Raw genomic sequence first — 17,019 nt, forward strand, 5'->3', positions numbered from 1 at the left:
TCCTGCCGTCTCCTGCTACACTGCACCTCCTCATCACTAGCCACTCCCCTACCTCCAGGCTTTTCTCCCACAGCTGCCTGCCCAGCCCTCATGCAGCACACACGAAGGCCGCTGTAGGTGCCAGGCCCAGACCCCTAACTCAAGAGTCTGCGGGTCCCCACCGGCAGGCAGGGCTGGAGGAGGCCACGTGGGTGCGTGACCATGTCGGGCTCTCCCTTCTCCGTCTCCTCTGTGTGTGCTTACTGCGCCTGTGTGTTCTCAGAACATAAATGGGGACACCACAGGGCGACAGGTGGGCTCTAGCTCTTCAGCACACCGGGGCTGCTGTGTCTCTCATTTGTCAGCCTGTTTAGTTCTAGCCCCACCCGAGAGGTAGACACAGCCACCCCGCATCACAAGTGGGGACAGGTAGGAGCTGTGGCCCAGGCAGTGGAGGGACTGTCAGGGGCCGAGTGGGTAGACATGGCCGCACGCACTGTGCCTGTAGCCTGGGGCCTCCCCGCCAGCTCTCAGCTGCCCCCCGTCCCCACAGAACGCTCTGTCTGGGCTGCACTGAGCCACTTGCCGCAGGTGGGTTTCTAGGCTGTTTCTAACTTTTTGGCCAGTGTGAATCATACAGAAATACTGAGAACAAAAGAGAATTTCAGAGTGATACAGATGAATTGTGGAAACACGGCCAAGCAAAGAGAATTAACTGAAATGCACATATAATCCCCACTCAGGGTGGCCCCTGTAGCTGTTTTCTAACCCAGCCTTCCAGGCTGTGTTGTATTTTTTAATAGGGAAAAACCTCCTAGGAGAAAGGAGGACCCTGCTAGTGAAGTTTTCTGATAGAGAGTTTACAGGGTGCTGTGAACACCTTTTCATCATTGATTGATAACAGCAGATACTTAGTGAGTGCCTGAATGTGACAGGGGCCGTTGTGTTTTATGTGTCTGAGCTCTCGGGACTCGTGGGAGGTGTGTGTGGTTCTGAGGGCAGACCAGGGGCTGAGGCGCTGGCTGGGGCCTGCTGAGCTTCCTCCCAGGAGCTAGAGCCCAGTGCCCTCTTGGAACCGTGGTGCCCAGCCATCCCCCGAGGAGCCTGCCACCTGCCGTAACCCCGACTTACCGACTAGCTTTCCAGTCTCCATTCTCCACTGTATGGCGGTATCGCTGTCAAAGGAAACAGTGCCCTGGAACAGTTGCTTTTTAAACAATTCTGTGATGAACATCTTTAATCCATTCAGAATTTATTCGAGTATCAAGTTTGAGGTTGGGATCCTGTTGTATTTTATACAAATGATTTATTGTCCACTTACCACAAGCATTTGTTGACTGACTTTCTCTGCAAGTCTCACTTTTATTATGTGCTATTTTTTTTTGTACATATCCATATATCCTCTGGAAACCCTGGTGGCACAGTGGTTAAACGCCATGGCTGCTAACCAAAAGGTCGGTAGTTTGAATCCCTCAGGTGCTCCTTGGAAACTATATGGGGCAGTTCTACTCTGTCCTGTAGGGTTGCTATAAGTCAGAATCGACTCGACAGCAACAGGTTTGGTTTTTTGGTTATATCCCTTCTTGGATCTGTTTCTGGACTTCCAATGTAGTCTCGTGGCGGTGCCTACATGTTTCATCTTTGTAGCTTTATACCACTGCTTCTCTCTAGGAGGCCAGCGTTCCGCATTTTTTTCTACTTTTTGAGAAATGTTTGGCATCTTGCACAATTGTTCTTCCAGATGAACTTCAGCATTGTGTCGTCTGTTACCCCTGAACCTTACTGGTACAGCTTTGTAATGGTATCACGTTTGGCAGTGGCCATTCTTGATTTCTCTCACTTCTTAGGACAGATTCCTGGAAGTGGAATTGATGGGTCAAAGGATAGGAGATTTTTTATAAATGTCCCTGCATTGTCTCTGGGAATTGCACTGTCTTATGCCTGCCACGCCTCAATCTGTGTGTCTTCATCCCAACATTGTCAAAGAGAACCCATCCCAAGGTGTTCAAGATGGCCCCTTTCAGTGAGGTGTTTGTCTTCGTCCTAGGGCTCCAAGCGAGTTCTGCGCTCCCACGAGATTGTGCTGCCCCCCAGTGGACAAGTGGAGACGGACCTGGCACTGACGTTCTCACTGCAGGTGGGGGACCCCCGGGGGTGGGCAAGACCCATCAATGTCAAGTTTCCCTTAGGGCTGCAGATTTCTTCTGGATCATGATTTATTCTTACAAGATTAGAACATTTACTTCGGTTTGTCAGGCTGGATTTTTCATTCCATTCCCACAAAAAATGTAGTGAGGCCAAGACATCAAATTATCAAGTTGAAGTCATTTTAGTCTGGTAATTTAGGAAAGATGATGAAGAATATATGGAAATCGGTATTTTAAGCTCGAACCCCTCAAAGTGTTTCTCAGTTGCCTAGCAGTGGTCTGGGAGCTCTGGGCACCTCCCCCAAATTGGCCCCAATGGCAGCACGCCTACCTTTTTCCACTTTTTGGCGTACATGTGGTAGGATTGGTGTCACTGAGGTTTTGCGGAGGCACTGTCTTCTTGCTTAATACGCTTGCTCTACTCACTGCCGTTGACTCGATTCTGTCGTGTAGTGACCCTGTAGGGCAGAGTAGAACTGCCCCAGAGGGTTTCTAAGGAGCGGCTGGTGGATTTGAACTACCAAACTTTTTGATTAGCAGCCAATCCCTTAACCAGTGTGCCACCAAGGCTGTTTTAAAGATCACAAGATATTTAGTGTCAGTTCACTTCACATCCGTCAGAAACCTCATTTCCAGCGTGTGAGACAGGGCTGCGGTTTAGTGAAATCCACGACAGCCCTGCCAGCTGTTACTCGGCCAGCCACGGAGGGTATCCTGACTACCTGCCGTGCCAGGTTGTGAGCACCTGCTTGCCCGTGCTCACCTGAGGGGCTAACGCCAACCAGCCTGCTTCTGGTCTTTGTAGTTGATTTTCTTTCCTTCTTTTCTTTTTTGGGGGGAGAGGGTGGGGTTCAGGTTTATTGAGCTGTACTTATAAAATATACAATTCACTCTTTTTAAGTGTCTGGTTCTGTGAGTTTTGACAAATGTATACAGTCATGTAACCACCACCACAGTCAAGATCTAGAACATTCCATCACCCTGGTATTTTTAATTGGTTCATACTTTTGTCCTCTAAGAAAGAGGTTGTGAGCACCTGCTGTATGCACGGGCTCTGCAGGTCTATGGAGTCTGCGTTTGCAGTATGTGCACTGGTGGGCTTCACAGCACTGGGCTGCACGGGGGGTGGGGGCTGAGTCGCCCTGCTGCATGGGTGGCAGCGTTTCCTCTAGACAGCAAAACCCTTCATACTTTGTAGGAGAGTCCTCCACAGGGTCGTGACCTCACCAACACCCAGACTCCCCCCCAGACGTGCAGGCTGTGGTTTCCCTTGAGCGCCAGCCATGGTGGCCTGCTCGTCCCAAGGGCACTGCTGCCCCACTGCAACCAGCCCTGCAGGCCTTCTGCCTGCACTGACGGGGCCGTGACCTCGATTGTACCCACAGTACCCTCACTTCCTGAAAAGAGAAGGCAACAAACTTCAGATCATGCTGCAGCGGAGAAAGCGGTACAAGAACCGTACCATCCTGGGCTACAAGACTCTGGCCGCAGGCTCCATCAACATGGCTGAGGTGGGTTCTCGGTGCAGATGTGGGCCAGCCTCCAAGCTACAATCCCGTGTGAGTCAGAGCCCCACTGTGCCCCTGGCCAGCCAGTCGGCACCACTGCACAGACCAGAAGAGTCTGAGACCCGGCCACGCAGCTGTCTCTGCCAAGGCATCTTCCGTCTGCACCCGTGGCCCTCAGTGTGCCCCGTCCCTGCAGTCACCCACAAGCCCATCCCGCCCTTACTCAGAGGGTGGGTGTGGCCTGGGTGGCCTGTCTTGAGCTCTTCCCAGGAGAGCGTCCCTGTCAGTGCCAGGACCCTCTCCCCTGGCCAATTCCTCAGTAGCCCATGCATCCCTGTCCCCAGAGCCAGAGGGAGGCAAGGCAGGTCCCCGGGGCAGTGCTGCACAGCCCAGTCATACACATTCAGCTTGGTCTAGCATTCAAGTGGGGAAGGGAGGGGCATGTCAAATTGAAACTAACCAATGACGAAGCACCTGCAGGGTACGGGGACCGTCGTGGGGGCGTAGGGTCCATTCTGGGGGCTGTGGAGCCTGTCTCAGGAGGTGCGGGGATGGTGTGGCTAGAGCTGGTGGGCTAGGCTGGGACTCCGGGGCAGGGACTCCGTGCGTAGGCCGAGATGGCCTGGAGGCCAGGCTGAGGAGCTCGGACCATCTTGGAGCTGCCAGGTCAGCTCTGGGAGAAGGGCCAGTTGAGGATGCCTAACCCATCTGCCATTGTCCTTGGGCATGGACAAGGATGCATTTGGGGGTATCTGGGGCCAAGGCCGCTGGGTGTTGGTGGTGCTCAGGGACATGAGGTTGAGCTGGCTGTGCATCCACACATCCCTGGCCCTCCCCAACCCTGCTCAGGTGATGCAGCACCCGTCCGAGGGCGGCCAGGTGCTGGGTCTGTGCAGCGGCATCAAGGAGGCCACCGTCAAGGTCGCCGAGATCTGGATCTTCTCCCTATCCAGCCAGCCTATCGACCACGAGGATGGTGCCATGCACACTGGCCCCAAGGCCAAGTCCACGGGTGAGTGCAGCTAGCACCCGTGGGTCTGAGCCGGCACCCTGTGGGCCCACGTGGGTGCCTGTGGGTCTGAGCCAGTGCTCCGTGGGTCCATGCGGGCGCCTGTGGGTCTGTGTTGATTGATGCTTGTGAGGTCTGAGAGGCACCCTGTACCCCTCCTGCCTCTGCACCAGCTGCCTCCCAGTTGTATCAGGTGTTACGCCACATCCAGCGTAGGGTGAGAGGCCAGGTGGGGATGAAGAAGTGGTCAGGAGAACCTGCAGCACGTGGCTGGCGTGCCCTTCTGGAAGTCTTGGCCATGACGCCTCAGCCACAGCACGCAGCCCTGTCGTGTTCAGCAAGAAGGGGCTGGTTGGGGGCTTGGTGCCACCAGTGGTGGGGACGCAGCACATGTGTTGAGCACAGGCTTCAGGCTGCAGCGAGCAATGGTGGGAAGGGCTGTGAGGGTCTGAGAGGGGTCCGTGAGGGACACAGCTGGTGGTGGGGGCACAGGGCAGCCTCCCTGTCGTCAGCGCAGCCCCCACCCATAAGGTCCAGAACAGAATCTAAAGGCATCTCTCTTCCATGTGCTGATTCTGCAGACAACTACTCTGAGGAAGAGTACGAGAGCTTCTCCTCGGAGCAGGAGGCCAGCGACGATGCCGTCCAGGGGCAGGTGACCAGGGCCAGGGGGACGTGACACAGAGGGCCTGGGGGGGTGACACGCGAGGTCCGGGAGGGCTGAGGGACATGACTTGGTGGGTCAGAAACAGAGGGCCAGGGGGACAAGACAGGCACCCCCAACTTCAGGCCTTACAGCATGGGTGACATGGGGCTGGTGGGGTCAGAATTCTGCACCCACAAGGAAGACACCTGTCTTCAGGCCCAGAGCTGGCTTCCTAGGCCCTGTGAACAGCTGCCGCACTCAGGAATGTGGGGTGTCTCTCCTGCCCAGGACTCACGTGCGCCCACAGGCAGTGCTGACGGGCAGGGGGGCACAGTGACCGCTGGTCATGTGCTGCTCGGTGGGGCACTGTGCATTTGAGCGGGTCCCCCCTGGCTCCCACACTGCCCCCATTCTAGGACATGGGCGGCATGGCCTCAGGCCCGCATTTATCCCCATAGGATCTGGACGAGGATGACTTCGATGTGGGGAAGCCCAAGAAGCAACGGCGATCGATAGTAAGAACGACGTCCATGACCAGGGTCGGTGGAGACTGGTTTTACTAACCCTGAGGATGGGTGGTGGGGGCATGCAGGGTGGGAGGACTCCAAGAAGTAGGTGCACAGGTGCCCAGCCCACCTGATGCAGGCCTGCGTGGGCGAGAGGGACACAGCCCTGCACGGGCGTGGGGGACGCAGCCACTGTCAGCTGCAGCTTTGTCTGGTGGGCACAAGCACATGGCGTAGCAGGCCCTGTGCTAATTCTGGGCCGTCAGCCCCACGTGACACCGCCCTGTCCCACTCCCCTTACTCCTGACTCTAGCTGCAGTGCCAAGAAGGCCACGTGAGGAGTGGACAGGGATGGAGCCGTAAGGAGGCTGCTCTCCTTGGCTCGGCATCCAAACCAGCCCCAGGTGCAGCCAGGCCCCAGGCTTCACGAGGGACGAGTGAAGCTTTTCCTGTGGGACAAAGTTCCCAGGGTGGAGCTTCAAACTTAGTAGGGAGGGGGCCACCCAGTCTGGCACAGATGCCCACCACAGGGCCACTGCGTCCCCCAGCCCAGTCCCAGCCAGTGCCAGTGGGGCCGGGGGCACAAAGCCCCAGAAACCACCACCTCCTTCCAGAGCTCCTGGGCAGGAGGCTGAGGCACTGGCAGCACTTAGGAGGGGTGTCAGCAGGTCCCGACTGGGACAGTGGAGCTGCAGGATTTCTGTATAGTAGTGCACGCCCACCTCCATGCTGCTGCAGTGAGGCCTTCAGACCTGGGACCTCTGAGCCAATGTCCATAGAGGGTGGGGCAGGGGGCTGCTGCTTTAAGGGTGGGCCCAGGTAGAGAATGTGATAAGCAGACAGCTCACTCGGTGCCGCAAGCCAGAGCCAAGCAAGCCTGTGTTCAGGTGGCTCCGGGGGTGCTTGCTGCCTTGTACGCCTGCCTGTATGCCTGCTTCACAGGCCCACCCTGGGTGCCTGCCCTGTGCACTCACCCTATGTGCCCTCTTACCCTGGGTGCATAGAGTCACTTCCTCCTAGAGTGAGACCCAGAGAGGTGGTGCTGTGGGAAGGGACCAGCACCTGGGAAGGGCCCGGTGCCTCAGTTCCTGCAGGAGGCTTCTAGAGGGCCTGTAGAGAAATGGCCACAGCCTCACTCAAATCCCCCACTCCCTGACTAGGTCTGTAGGTCTGGCCATACCTTTTGGTCTCAAGTGACTTTGAACATGCTTGTCGTTGTGTCCCTGGGTGGTGCACATGGTTAATACTCGGCTACTAACCAAAAGGTTGGAGGTTCAGGTCTACCCAGAGGTGCCGCAGAAGAAAGGCCTGATGATCTCCTTCCAAAAATCAGCCGTTGAAAATCCGGTAGAGCAGAGTTCTGCTCTGGCACACGTGGGGTTGCCGTGAGCCGCGAGTCAGAGTCGGCCCCACAGAAACTGGTACCGGTGTCGTTAAACTCTGGGGAGCTACGTGTGGATCCCTAACCATCGCAGCATGTTCGGCGCTGCCCTTCCTGCTGAGGTCGCCCCACAAGGGCCAAATGCCGCTCCGCTTCTGTGTCCCCTGCGGGAAGCAGCTCCGTGAGTTTCTGACTCGGTGTCCTGCTTGTCTTGCAGCAACAGAACTTCAAGCAGAAAGTTGTGGCCTTGCTGCGGAGGTTTAAAGTATCGGATGAGGTGAGGTTGTGGGTCTGCCCACCCTGCCTGTCTTCCCCATGGTTGTAGGGTGGGTGCTGCGCTAGCTGACGGCAAGGGGGTCTCTTGGGTGGGGTTCTGGATTCGAGTCTTGGCTCTGTTATTTACTGTCAGTGCAGCCCTCTCAGGGCATTGCTTTCCCTACTGTAGGACAGGGTGACGGGCTCCCATCCCCGGGAACCCTGCAGAGAGTTCCAGGGGCACATCAAGTCTCAGTCCAATTAAAACCCACTGAACAAAACCCAAAGGAGTGGTATCTTTGTGAGATTTTTTCTTTTAACTTTTCTCTAGTCTCTAAGTTTTCTACAGTGAGTTTGTATAACTTTTAAAATCAGAAAAAAAGTCTTATTTTTCTTTAAATGTGATCAGAGAAAAATTTAGGCAGCAGATTGTAGACCCACAGAGGAGAAGTGGCTTTTAGCACTTAAGGCCCAAAGCAGCAGCATCGTAGTAATCATGGTAGTACCAATAGCCAGCCTCTCGGAAATGGCAGCTGTATATCCACACACACGAGTACTGTGCTCATGGGAGAGGCAGGCCAGAGTTCAGCTGGGTCTGTCAGGCTCCAGCACCCATGTGTCAGCAGCTGCTCTTCTTGGACACAAGTGCTGAAAATAGCTGCGTGTTGCAGCCACACTGGGGAGACAGTGTTTCCAGGAACGATGAATCGTTAACCTGGTCCTAGAGGAAGGATTGCCTCAGAGCCACAGGGATGGGTGGCCAGAGATCAAAATTATAAAAAAGGAAACCAAACAAATTTTTGGAACTGAAAAGTACAGTAACTTAAATGAAAAATTCACTAGAGGGGTTCAATAGCAGATTGCAGCAGGTAGAAGAAAGAATCAGTGAACTTGAAGATAAGGTAATTACATTATCCACTCTGGGAGCAGAAAGAAAAAAGAATGAAGAAAAACGAACAGACCCTGAGGAACCTGTGGGACACCATCACATACCAGCACACACATTATGAGAGTCCCAGAAGGAAGGGAGGAAAAGGCAGAACAAATATTTAAAGAAGTGGCTAAAAACTTCCCAAACCTCATGGAAGATATAAATCCACACAAATTGGATAATCTAGATGAAATGGACAAATTCCAAGAAGCTCAATGAACTGTAAGCAGGGTAAACTCAGAGAGATCCACCTTGAGACGCTTACAATGAAATTGTCAGATTTCAAAGACAGAGAGAAAATCTTGAAGGCAGCAAGACAGAAATGACTCATCACGTACAAAGGAGCTTCAATGAGATTAATGGCTGATTTTGCATCAGAAACCATGGAGGCTGGAAAGCACTGGGATGATATATATAAAATCCTAGAGAGAAAAAAAAATGTCAACCAAGAATTCTGTATCTGGCAAAACTATCCTTCAGGAATGAAAAAGAAATTAAGACATAAAAGCTGAGGGAGTTCATTATCAATATCCTTGCCCTACAAGAAATGCTAAAGGAGATCCTTCAGGCTGAAATGAAATGACACTAGACGATAACTTGAAACCCTAAGAAGAATGGGCTGGAGCAGGGGAAAGATAACTACGTAGGAAAATATGAAAGCCAGTGCTCTTGTATTATTGGTTTGTAGGTCCTTTTGTTTTGTGTGTGTGTGTGATTTAAAAGGTAAGTGCTTAAAACAAGTCATTATGAATCTCTGTTAATGGGCACACCATGTATAAAGATGTAATCTCTGACAATAACACTGTGGAAGGTGAGGGGTGGAGTCGCATAAGGACAGAGTGTACACTGTTGAACCTAAGCTGCTGCTATTTTAATTACATTGTTATAAGTCTAAGATGTTAATTGTAACCCCCAAGGTAAAGAAAACCACTAAAAAATATATACAGAAAAAGAAAGAAGTAAAAATGGTACACTGCAAAGTATCAACTAAATTATAAAAAGGTATTAATGGAGGAGACAAGGAACAAAAAACATACTAGACATATTGAAAACAGCTAAATGGCAGAAGTAAATTCTTCCTTATCAGTTATACTTGAATGGTAAATGGGTTAGACTCTTCAAATAAAAGGCAGAGATTTCAGAATGAATTTAAAAAGAAAACAGTGATCCACCTATATCTGTCTACAAGAGACTCACTTTAGAGACAAGGACACAAAGAGGTTGAAAGCAAAATGATAATCCATGCAAATAGAGATATTCCAATCAATGACATCCCTGGTTCCACGTCCTCTTCTGAAACCAGTCTGATTTTCTGGCAGTTCCCTGTTGATATACTGCTGCAGCCATTTTTGAATGATCTTCGGTAAAATTTTCCTTGCTTGTGATATTAATGATGTTATCCTATAATATCCACATTCACTTGTATCACCTTTCTTGGGAATAGGCATAAATACAGATCTCTTCCAGTCAGTTGGCCAGGAAGCTGTCTTTCACATTTCTTGGCATAGACGAGTGAGCACCTCCAGTGCTGCATCTGTTTGTTGAAACATCTCAAGTGATATTCCATCAATTCCTGGAGCCTTGTTTTTCACCAGTGCCCTCAGTGCAGCTTGGACTTCTTCCTTCAGTACCTTCGGTTCCTGATCATATGCCACCTCTTGAAATGGTTGAACATTGACTAATTCTTTTTGGTATAATGACTCTGTGTATTCCTTCCATCTTCTTTTGATGCTTCCTGCGTCATTTAATATTTTCCCCATGGAATCCTTCACTATTGCAACTTGAGGCTTGAATTTTTTCTTCAGTACTTTCAGCTTGAGAAACACTGAGCGTGTTCTTCCCTTTTGGTTTTCTATCTCCAGCTCTTTGCACATGTCATTATAATACTCTGTCTTCTCAAGCCGCCCTTGGAAATCTTCTGTTTAGTTCTTTTACTTCATCATTTCTTCCTTTTGCTTTAGCTGCTCGACATTTGTGAGCAAGTTTCAGAGTCTCCTCTGACATCCATCTTCGTCTTTTCTTTCTTTCCTGTCTTTTTAATGACCTCTTGCTTTCTTCATGTATGATGTCCTTGATGTCATTCCACAACGCACCTGGTCTTCAGTCGCTAGTGTTCAGTGCGTCAAATCTGTTCTTGTGATGGTCTCTAAATTCAGGTGGGATATACTCAAGGTCATATTTTGGCTCTCATGGACTTGTTCTGATTTTCTTCAGTTTCAGCTTGAACTTGCATATGAGCAATTGATGGTCTGTTCCACAGTCGCCCCCTGGCCTTGTTCTGACTGATGATATTGAGCTTTTCTATCATTGCTTTCCACAAATGTAGTTAATTTTATTCCTGTATGTTCCATCTGGTGAGGTCCATGTGTATAGTCGCAATATATGTTGGTGAAAAAAGGTATTTGCAATGAAGAAGTCGTTGGTCTTGCAAAATTCTATCATTCAATCTCTGGCATTGTTTCTGTCACCAAGGCCAGAAAATCAGTCTGGTTTCAGAAGAGGACGTGGAGCCAGGGATATCATTGCTGATGTCAGATGGATCCTGGCTGAAAGCAGAGAATACCAGAAGGATGTTTACCTGTGTTTTATTGACTATTGTGGATCATAGCAAATCTTGGATAACATTGTGATGCATGGGAATTCCAGAACACTTAATCGTGCTCATGAGGAACCTTTACATAGATCAAGAGGCAGTTGTTCAGACAGAACAAGGGGATACTGAGTGGTTTAAAGTCAGGAACGGTGTGCGTCAGGGTTGTATCCTTTCACCATACCTATTCAATCTGTTGGCATAGTGGTTAAGTGCTACGGCTCCTAACGAAAGGGTCGGCAGTTCAAACCTGCCAAGTGCTCCTCGGAAACTCTATGGGGTGGTTCTACTCTGTCCTGTAGGGTCTCTATGAGTCGGAATCGACTCAGTGACACTGGGTTTTTGGGTTTGGTATTCATTCTGTATGCTGAGCAAATAATCCGTGAAGCTGGACTATATGAAGAAGAATGGGGCATCAGGATTGGAGGAAGACTCATTAACAGCCTGCGTTATGCAGATGACCCAACCTTGCTTGCTGAAAGTAAAGAGGACTTGAAGCACTTACTAAAGAAGATCAAAGACCACAGCCTTCAGTATGGATTGCACCTCAACATAAAGAAAACAAAAATCCTCACAGCTGGACCAATGACCAACAGCATGATAAACAGAGAAAAGACTGAAGTTGTCAAGGATTTCCTTTTACTTGGATCCATAATCAACAGCCATGGAAGCAGCAGTCAAGAAATCAAATGACGCATTGCATTGGGTAAATCTGCTGCAAAGGACCTCTTTAAAGTGTTGAAAAGCAAAGATGTCACCTTGAAGACTAAGTTGTGCCTGACCCAAGCCATGGTATTTTCAATTGCATCATATGCATGTGAAAGCTGGACAATGAGGAAGATCGAAGAACTGACACCTTTGAATTGTGGTGTTGGTGAAGGATATTGAATTTACCATGGACTGCCAAAAGAATGAACAAATCTGTCTTACAAGAAGAACAACCAGAATGCTACTTAGAAGCAAGGATGGCGAGACTGCGTCTTACATACTTTGGACATGTTGTCAGGAGGGATCAGTCCCTGGAGAGGTTATCACGCTTGGGAGAGTACAGGGTCAGCGGAAAAGAGGAAGACCCTCAATGAGGGTGATTGACACAGTGGTTGCAACAATGAGCTCAAGCATAACAACGTTTGTAAGGATGGTGCAGGACCAGGCAGTGTTTCGTTCTGTTGTGCACAGGGTCACTATGAGTCAGAATCGACTCAACGGCACCTAACAACAACAACAAAGAGATATTCCAAACCAAAACAGACCTGGGGTGACTGTATTATTGTTAGACAAAATAGACTTTAAATCAAAAACAGGTTTGCAAGAGAGTGAAGGACATTATATATCGGTAAAAGGTTCAGTCTGTCAGGGTGATATGACAATTATAAACATTTGTACCTAACAATAAAAAAAAAATTTTTTTTTTTTTTTAGAAACCCCAAAATATATGAAGCATACATTGACAGAATTGAAGGGAGAAATAGACAGTTCTACAATAATAATTGGAGACTTCAGTACTCCACTTTCAATAATGAATAGAACAACCAGGCAGAAGATCAGTAAGGAAACAGAGGACTCAAACCTGTAAACAGATCACACACGTGTAGGACGCTCTACCCTCAAACAAACCTGTAAACAGATCACACACATGTAGGACGCTCTACCCTCAGACAAACCCGTAAACAGATCACACACGTGTAGGACGCTCTACCCTCAAACAAACCTGTAAACAGATCACACGCATGTAGGACGCTGTACCCAGCAACAGCAGAGTACACATTCTTATCGGGTGCATAGGGATGGTGCTCTAGAATAGAGCATACGTTAGCCCATGAAACAAGTTTTACTAAATTTTAAAAAAGATTGAAATCATACATTATGATCACAATGGAATGAATTTAGAAATCAATAACAGGAGAAAACTGAAAAATTCACAAATACATGGAAATTAAACAACCAATGGGTCAAAGAACAAATCAAAAGGGAAATTAGGAAATACTTGAGACCAATGAAAACGAAAGCACGGCGTACCAGAACTCCTGGCATACGGCAAAGGCAGTGCTCAGAGGGAAATGTATAGCTATAAAAGCCAACATTCAAAAAGAAGAGAGATCTCAAATCAATAACCTAGCTGTACACCTTAAGGAACTAGAAAAAGAAAAGCAAACTAAATCCAAAGCTAGCAGAGGGAAGGAAATAATAAAGATTAGAGCTGGAGATAAATGAAGTAGAGAACAGGAAAACAATAGAGAAAATCAGAGAAAGCAAAAGTTGTTTCTTTGAAAAGATCAATAGAGTTGACAAACCTTTAGTCAGACTCGCCAAGAAAAAAAGAGAAGACGGAAATTACTAAAATCAGAAGTGAAAGTGGGGACATTACTATCCCCCTTAGGGAAACAGAGGGTTATAGGGGAATACTGTGGATGATTGTAGATAATAAAGTGGACAACCTAGATGAAGTGGACAAATTCCTAGAAACACACAGCCGAAACTGACTTAGGACAAAATGGAAAATCTGAACAGATTTGTAACAAATAAAGAGATGAAATTGGTCGTCAAAAGCTTCCCAACAGAGGAGAGCCGAGGGCCAGATGTCTTCACTGATGAATGGTACCAAACGTTTAAAGAAAAATTAACATCAGTCCTTCCCAAACTCTTCCAAAAAATTAAGAGAAAATACTTTCTAAGTCGTTCTTTGGGGCAAGCGTTACCCCGATACTGAAGCCAGGCAGAGAGACCGTGAGAAAAGGAAACTATAGATTGACATTCCTCATCAACGGAGATGCATAAACCCTCAACAGATACTAGGAACTGAGTTAAGCAGCGTATTAAAACATTATAACCAAATGGAATTACCCCTGGAATGCAAGGGTAGTTCAGTAAATAAAAACCAGTCAGTGCAATATGCCACGTTAACAGAATGAAGGGAAGAAAAACGCGTGGTCATCTCAGCTGATGAAGAAAAGCCTTTGACAAAAATCCAACAGCTTTTTATGAAAAAAAAAAAAAAACACTGTTGTAGCAACACAGCTGAATTCATTTGTTAAAACTCAGGAAAAAGGGCATTTTCTGTGTAAAATCCTCCTCCCTGAACCCACGTTAAAAGGAGCAGGTTGGTGAGGTGGACAGAGGACTGCACTCGTGTCCACTGTGACCCTGGGGATGTTCCCAGGTTTAGTAACGGAATAAGTGTGCAACTGGAACATGCTGGCGGCAAAGGGTTTCTGTGGTTCTGGGCACCGTCTCTGAGGCGTCCTGAGCCTGCAGACACTTACTCCCTTACCCCCGGCTGTGCCCCTCGATGACTGACCAGTGGCTGCTGCTAAGGTGATGGCATAGGGGCCTGCGGGGTCCCAGTGGAGGCCCTCACGTCATCTGGCCTGCCCCAGGTGCTGGACTCGGAGCAGGACCCTGCTGAACAAGTCCCCGAGGTAGAGGAGGACCTGGACCTCCTGTATGACACACTGGACATGGAGAACCCCAGTGACAGTGGCCCTGACATGGAGGATGACGACAGTGTCCTCAGCACCCCAAAGCCAAAGCTCAGGTGAGCAGCACCCAGTCCCAGGGCCTGGGCAGGAATTTTGAGGCCCCGTGAAGCCCTCAAGGCCCAGCGGCGTTTGTTCCTGGGGCTGGCTCCTGACCAGCTCTGGGCCCAGGGGATGAGGGCTGCCTGCCTTCAAGCCTTAGAAGGTTCCCATGGGCCAGACCAGCCATCATAGTGGGTGGCCGGCCAGAATCGGCTTATGAAGGCCTCCCAGGGTGGCCCAGGTCTGGAATGTCTAGGAGCAACAGGGCTGACAAGGGTTGGGAGGCAGCAAAGTGACCAAGTTTGCCTTCTGGAAGGATCTGACTCTGAGTGTGTGGATGGGGAGCAGTTGGGAGGTGGTGGGATTAGCACTGGGATGGAGAGGTTGGGGTGGAGTCTTAAGGAGAGAACGTGCTGGGCTTGGGGCCAACAGGATGTGGGGCCGGGAGGGGACTGGTCATGGGTTCTACCTGATGCCACTGGGCACAGAGACCAGCTAGTAAGTGGGGTCTTCTGTCCAACTGAGGGGACTCATGGGAAGCTGCATGATGGGAGCAGGGAACACAGATGCCTCTTGAAAGGAAGGCGGGAGGGGTGGGGGCTGCAGGGGCGGGGGCCGCAGAGGTAAGCAGGGGCCGCAGGCGGACGGGAAGGTGCAGGATGGCATGGCTGAGGCGGGGAACCCTGTGGTGGGGAGTGAGAGTGGGGACATGGCTACTTGTAGGCCTGGCAGGGAGGGAGGCCACTGTGCAGGGGTCAGTTCTCACTGGGCTCGAGGACCACCAGCTCTAGTGCAGCCCTGATGCTGCTGAGGAGGTGGGGTCCAAGACGGGGCAGGAAGTTGTGGGGACCCATGTGGTCCGCTTAGCTACCCCACAGCCCGTGCCTGACACAGGGACACTCCACCGCTCTCTCACCATCCTGGCAGCAGAGTCATGGGCTCAGCTGGGCTCTGTACAGGGCCTCGAAATGCTAAGACCAGGTGGCACCAGCTGGGCTGTTACCTGGTGGCTCTGGGGGAGGAGCTGCTTTGCAGGCTCATCCTGTGCGGTTGTGGCACTGAGGCACCATCTCCCCCGCCTGCTGGCTGGGGCCATTGTGGCTCCCCTGGCTCATGGCCCATCCTGTCTCAGCCAGCAGCAATGGTCGGGTCCACCTCACACCAGGTCTCTGCCTCACTCCTGCCCTCCTCTCCTGCCTGCAGCCTTGTGAGGGCTGAGAGATGACCCTGGCCCCTTGGTAGCGCAGGAGGAGCCCCCACCCCAGGCCCTGAAGCATGACCTGCATCCCTCTGCCACACCATGGGCATGCTCAGGGGCCAAGTGAGGGTAGCACCTGGGCTGGGATTCTGCTCACCGCATACAGCAAGCCTACCTGCATCCTCCCACGTAGCATGTTACACAGGTGAGACCAGACACTGAGCAAGTCTCTCCATTCTTTTTGCTCAAAACGTCTTGTCTCTGAAGCAGGACCCTCCAACCGCTTCTTCCCGTTACCTGTTGAGCACTGGATGTGCCTGGGTCTGGCCTAGCTGCCCATCAGGCTGCTCCCTGGACTCCAGGGCTGCTCCATTTGCCAGCCAGCCTGGCCCGCGTTGGGGTCCAGCTCTGTCGCTGGCACAGGCTGCCTGCCCCTCATGGCATTGGCTGCTGCCCAGGGACAGGACAGAACCTCGAAGGGTCTGTCAAGGACAAGTGGTCTGCCAGGGGTGAAGGGTCTCCCTGGCCCCACTCTGCTCTGCCTGGAGGAGGGATGGTGAATGGATGGGGTCCTGGACAATCACTCTCCTCCCCTCCCCACCAGGCCGTACTTTGAGGGCCTGTCTCACTCCAGCTCGCAGACCGAGATCGGTAGCATCCACAGCACTCGGAGCCAGAGGGGGCCACCCAGCCCCGTAAGTGGGGGGTTGGGGGCCACCTAGCCCCATGAGTGGGGTGTGGGGGACAGCCCCGTGAGTGGGAGGATGAGGGGCTGCCCAGCCCTGTGAATGGGTGGTGGGGGGCAGGGTAGCCCATGAGTAGGGGCGGGGCGGGGGCAGGCTGGAGCCCCTGTGGGTCCTCGGGCCCGTCTATTCCTCACCATTGGCGTGAGTCATCTGGCTGCCGTACACGCACCAGGGCTGTGTGAACACGGCCACACGTTCCCCCACCCCGGGTGGCCCAGGCCACCCGCTGTGCAGTCCAGACAGTCCTATGCCCCCATTCAGTGTCCTCTCCCAGTGCCCCCAGCCCTCCACATGAGACCCACTCTGACATTGTCTCCCCCCAAAGGCTGAGGTGCCTGAGAAGACAAGGCCCCTGGGCGGCCGACAGTTGAGCGAGAGTGTCTCCGACCCAACAGCCCACGTAAGCAGACTGCCATGTGTTTGTTGCCTCTATGAGCCTGGCCTGGGGGCAGAGCGCAGCACAGAGGGCCTCAGGCTCACCCTGCCCGTGAGCTCCTGGTGGGCACAGACCACAGGCGGGTGTCCTGGGGGGTCAGTTGGACACCCCAGATGGTCGTTCTCTCGGACAGTCAGGTGCCCTGGGTCTCATCGCCTTGGCGTGGGTG

General features: G+C 51.3%; 1 protein-coding gene across 3 annotated transcripts in view; it reads left to right on the forward strand.

Moving 5' to 3' along the window:
- The window catches only part of PACS2 (phosphofurin acidic cluster sorting protein 2), a 92,780-nt gene that overhangs the window by 59,230 nt on the left and 16,531 nt on the right, over positions 1-17,019 (forward strand). For 2 of the 3 annotated variants that reach the window (XM_064293098.1, XM_064293100.1), the window contains exons 3-11: positions 2,027-2,116; positions 3,512-3,637; positions 4,484-4,646; positions 5,225-5,298; positions 5,748-5,828; positions 7,394-7,453; positions 14,330-14,487; positions 16,273-16,363; positions 16,740-16,814. In XM_064293098.1, the coding sequence (XP_064149168.1) occupies positions 2,027-2,116; positions 3,512-3,637; positions 4,484-4,646; positions 5,225-5,298; positions 5,748-5,828; positions 7,394-7,453; positions 14,330-14,487; positions 16,273-16,363; positions 16,740-16,814 (918 nt within the window). The remainder of the gene's footprint in view (positions 1-2,026; positions 2,117-3,511; positions 3,638-4,483; positions 4,647-5,224; positions 5,299-5,747; positions 5,829-7,393; positions 7,454-14,329; positions 14,488-16,272; positions 16,364-16,739; positions 16,815-17,019) is intronic. The other variant, XM_064293099.1, reaches the window with a different exon arrangement.

Source organism: Loxodonta africana, chromosome 10 (assembly GCF_030014295.1).
Source record: "Loxodonta africana isolate mLoxAfr1 chromosome 10, mLoxAfr1.hap2, whole genome shotgun sequence".
NCBI lineage: Eukaryota > Metazoa > Chordata > Mammalia > Proboscidea > Elephantidae > Loxodonta > Loxodonta africana.